The sequence below is a fragment of the Austrofundulus limnaeus genome, unplaced genomic scaffold, assembly GCF_001266775.1.
Source record: "Austrofundulus limnaeus strain Quisiro unplaced genomic scaffold, Austrofundulus_limnaeus-1.0 Scaffold632, whole genome shotgun sequence".
Classification (NCBI taxonomy): domain Eukaryota; kingdom Metazoa; phylum Chordata; class Actinopteri; order Cyprinodontiformes; family Rivulidae; genus Austrofundulus; species Austrofundulus limnaeus.
In genome coordinates this window covers 186,007-190,488 of record NW_013953034.1, presented here as the reverse complement: position 1 = coordinate 190,488, position 4,482 = coordinate 186,007, and the positions used below count along the sequence as shown (strand labels likewise).

Below are 4,482 nucleotides of genomic sequence, written 5' to 3'. Positions count from 1 at the left end.
TCCTCAACCACCTCCACTTCTTCTCCCATGATGGAAACAGGGTTTGATCTAACACTATTTCTCCTGAAATCTAGTCTCAGTGCTGCAATGTGTTTTAAAACCAGATTGGACCAACTCCATTAAAAGACTTTAGGAAAGAATAAACTTTTCTCCTCAGTAGTTTGGATAAAAATGAAAACTTGGAGGCAGGCCTACAGTTTGACGCAACTGAGAGGGTCAAGACCGGTTATTTTCAGTAGAAGTTGTACAGCAGAGATTTAACAGCTATTCACAATAGAAAGAATAGACAAACCCAGTTTACGAAAGACTTAGAAATTGAGGAGGAACAACACTGAAGGCGGAGCCAAATAAATTCATAATTAAAACCTGCGGCTTTAAGAAAGAAAGTGAGATAGATTCAAAGAGGTCAAACACAGCTAAACTTGGAGACATGATGGATGGATCATGAGCTGGTGGAGAAATAAAAGCCTGCTTCGGATGTTATTAGTCGTTATCAGTCCCATTGAATGACTTCAGACTGTCAGCTGTTTAGTATGAGGCYACTAAGGTTTTTTATGCAATCTGGTTAATACGAGGCATAAAGCCACTAAGGTTAATTTTAGAGAAAATGACATGGGCTATGATACAGACCACCGTTTGTGAGACTGAAGGACTGTGTGTCTAACCAGGTGGTCAGCAGCACAGGAGCACCACAGGGAATTGTACTCTCACCATTCCTGTTCACACTGTACACTTCAGACTTACAGCACAAGTCAGACTGTTGTCATCTACAGAAATACTCAGATGACTCTGCAGTTGTTGGGTGTATCAGAGATGGACAGGAAGCTGAGTACAGAGAGCTGGTGGACCGCTTTGTGACATGGTGTGGGAACAATCATCTCATCTTGAATGTGAACAAAACAAAGGAGATGATTATAGATTAAGCAGTTTATTGTTAAGGATACTTCTCTCTGAAGCACACCGGTACACATTTTGTCAGGCCTCCCCATGTCTACCTGGTTGAAATGCTTATAACATTGCTTGATTTGCAATGTGCTTCTTTAAGGCCTCTGCTGCTTGTCTAGTAAAATAAAATAAAATAAAAAAACACAAATACACTAATAAAAATAACAGCCAAAGCTTTACTTTTAAACTCTGTTAAAAGTATCTAAAATCAGTGATTTGATGCCTGTAAAAAAGGGGGCAACAAAAGACTAGGAATGTTGAGCAATGCTCAAAAAATACCTGTTTGGAGCATTTCACAGGTGAACAGATTAATTGGAAAAATGTGAGAACTATGATTGAGTATAAAGGGGCATCCCCGAAAGGCTCAGTCATTCACAGGCGTTGACGGGGTGAGGTTCACCACTTTGTGAACAGCTGCATGAGAAAATAGTCCAACAGTTTAAAATAAACTTTTCTCAACATACAATTTCAAGGAATTTAGGGATGTCTTCATCCACAGTTTAGAGTATCAGCAAATGATTCAGATAACCTGGACAAATCTCTGCAAGGCCGAAACCCATCATTGAATGCCTCAAGCAGCACTGCATTAAAAACATCATTCTGTAACAGATATTACCATGTGGACTCAGGAACACTTCAGAAAATGATTGTCAGTGAACACAGTTTGTCGCTACATCAACAAGTGCAAAGTAAAACTCTACTATGTAAAGTGAAAGCCATATGCCCATACAGTATACACCCAGAAACACAGCCAGCTTCTCTGGGCCTGAGCTCATCTGAGATGGACTGACACAAAGTGGAAATGTTTAAAAGCCAGCATCTCTGATGGTATGGGCATACTGTAGGTAATTTGCACATCTGTGAAGGCACAGATGCTGAAAGGTACATACAGGTTTTGGAGCAACGTGTGCTGCAATCCAAGCCACATTCTGCACATGTTCCAGCAGCGTGGCTTTGTAGTAAAGGAGTGCAGGTACTAGCCTGGCCTGTCTGCAGTCCAGACCCGTGTCCCTTAAAAAAATGTGTGGAGCATTATGAAACTAGGGGTGTACGAAAATATCGATACACTGAAATATCGCGATATTTCATTTCCCGATACTGTATCGATATTCTAAAGCCCTGTATCAAATTATTTATTAAGGTTTAAAATGTCAACTTTCCTGCCAGCCGTTCATTTTTATGTTGTAGTTCAGCCTCTGACCACTAGTTGGCAGCAGTGAGCCAGACATTTGGCTCCTCTACCTCTTGAGGTAGAGACTATTGTTAAGTGTTGGGTGACCATATTGTAAATTAATATTAAAAACTAAAAGCTGCAAAAAATATATTTTCAAACTATTTATTGTCAAATTTAGTCTAATAATTGAAAACATGGATGAAATAAGAAATATGAAACAAATAAAATCAAATACATACAAAGCAGAACACAGCTAAATGTATCAAAAGTATGTCTCTGTAATATTAGAATTTTCTGAGACAATGAATTTTGGTTTTACATTTTTTCCCCTGTAAGAGGTTTTTATTTAATAGAATTTTTGGACAAAAAAAATTGCAATATATCGCAATATATCGCCTTGCTTATAGTATCGCAATATATCGGGATATATCGTATCGTGACCCCTCTGTCATGATATGTATCGTATCGCCAAATTCTTGCCAATACACAGCCCTATATGAAACCCAAAAATACATCAACACAGTCCCCCAACTTCATTAGAATTGGGGTTTTATGAACTTGTTTTATTATACAGCACTTTGGTTGGCTTTGTTGCAGTTTTTATGAAGTACTTTTAAATAAAGTGCTATTGTATGGTATGGTAATTTTACCTTAACTCACAGTCTTTCACAGTCTTGATCTGTAATCATAAATGTTGAAGGAGGTGAAAATAATTTTTAATTTCCCCCATTTCTCATTTGCCAAATCTTCACGAACAGCTTCCTTTGTAGATCGTCCATTCTCATCATTAATGTAAATGCATTTGTGAATGGTAACGACCACCATGTGATGCATTGCTCAGTATCTTTTATTTTTTATTTGTCTGGCAGGATAAACACGCAGAGGAAGTGAGAAAGAACAAGGAGATGAAAGAGGAGGCCTGTCGGTAGACAGAGTGAAGCAGCGGAGCCAAAACCGAATGCTTCAGACTACAAGGTTTCTTTGTGGGGGGAAATAAATAAATAAAAGACTTTATAACAGCAACTTGAATGAGTTTAGAAGTTAAGTTTCAAATTTGAATCTGTGCTGTAACAATTCTGACCAAGCTGTACAAAGTTTAGCCAATGCTTGATGTTGAAATTTCCTTTTTGCTTTTAAAAGAAAACAGATGAGGGGGTGTTGTTGGGATGAGAGACCGCCTCGGTACAGACACTTCAAGAGTTTGACAGCTTTGATTTTTTTTGTAGCAGGATTCAGTGAAAAATTAAACTAGAGCCATTTCTTTTCCACTGCATTGTTCAGAAAGCAGAAAACTGCAAACGACTGAATCAAATTCTTATAATAACCAAGTTGCGCTTAATTTTACTAGTTTGTCAGCAGCTCGGCTGAAGATCGATTTGGTCACTTGTTAGACTGAAAATATGGAAACAGCGAGTCATAATCCAAATTGCTAACTAGTGAATATGCGGGGAAAAGAATAATGCTTCAAACTGGACTTGCACAAACCACCCCGGTTTTCTTCTTTTTCAGTCACAACAAAACCAACATTTGTTCCATTTCTGTGTCGGTTTCAGTAAAGATGAAAAACATATTTCCATTGTTTGTAAGAGGAGTTAAACGGAAAGATGAAATTTGTAAAGTGTGTGGGTTTTTTTGGGTTTTTTTGTTTTTGTTTTTGGACCGTTCCCAGGTTCTTTCTTCTCTTTAGCTGTTGTCTAGTTGTAGTTCGATAACATGCRTTTCTCAAATTCAGAGCACTGATTGCACTCTTTTTTTTCATTAAGCACATCTCTAAAGCACATTTGGATACAAGAGGAATGGTAATCACTCAGAAAATTAACAATAACATCAGAAGAAGTCCAGGACTCWGTTCTATTTGGTCAAATTTACAACAAGCACTGTGTTTGCCTTGGTGCTCTGATTGTTCATCATCCTAAAGGGAATTGAAAATAAATAAATAAAAGGATGAAATGTGCCCAAGTAATTGAGTCATACTGACTTCACATTGACTTGACTGAAATATTTCAATGTTTGTATTGTAACTTGGAAGTTATCATGGGCTTTGTACTTGCTGTAACAATGTGTTGCTGTTTATCTTCAAGGATTGTATTTATTTGGCATGATCAATAAAAACAAAAAAAAACTTTATTGAATTCCGTTTCTTGTTGTAATTATAAAACAAATTGTAATAGTTGTTTATGAGCTTTGCATTATATTTTTCACTAGTCAAACACACTGACCTGAACGAAGAAAAGTCTTCAAATAAATGCATCTGATGAGATAATGAAGTAAACGAGTAAACGAAATGAGTTTTGCATTGTATTAAAAATATTTTAAAATCAAATACACCAGTTAATTTTTTGCTCAGTATACAGTATAATAAG

At 36.9% G+C, this 4,482-nt stretch overlaps 1 protein-coding gene across 2 annotated transcripts in view; it reads left to right on the top strand.

Annotated features, from left to right (window-relative positions):
• Window positions 1–4,251, top strand: part of stmn4 (stathmin-like 4) — a 24,838-nt gene extending 20,587 nt beyond the window's left edge. For both annotated transcript variants that reach the window (XM_014027299.1, XM_014027300.1), the window contains exon 6: window positions 2,989–4,251. In XM_014027299.1, coding sequence (XP_013882753.1) covers window positions 2,989–3,048 — 60 coding nt within the window. In that variant the 3' untranslated portion in view covers window positions 3,049–4,251. The remainder of the gene's footprint in view (window positions 1–2,988) is intronic.
• The last annotated feature ends 231 nt before the right edge of the window (window positions 4,252–4,482 follow it).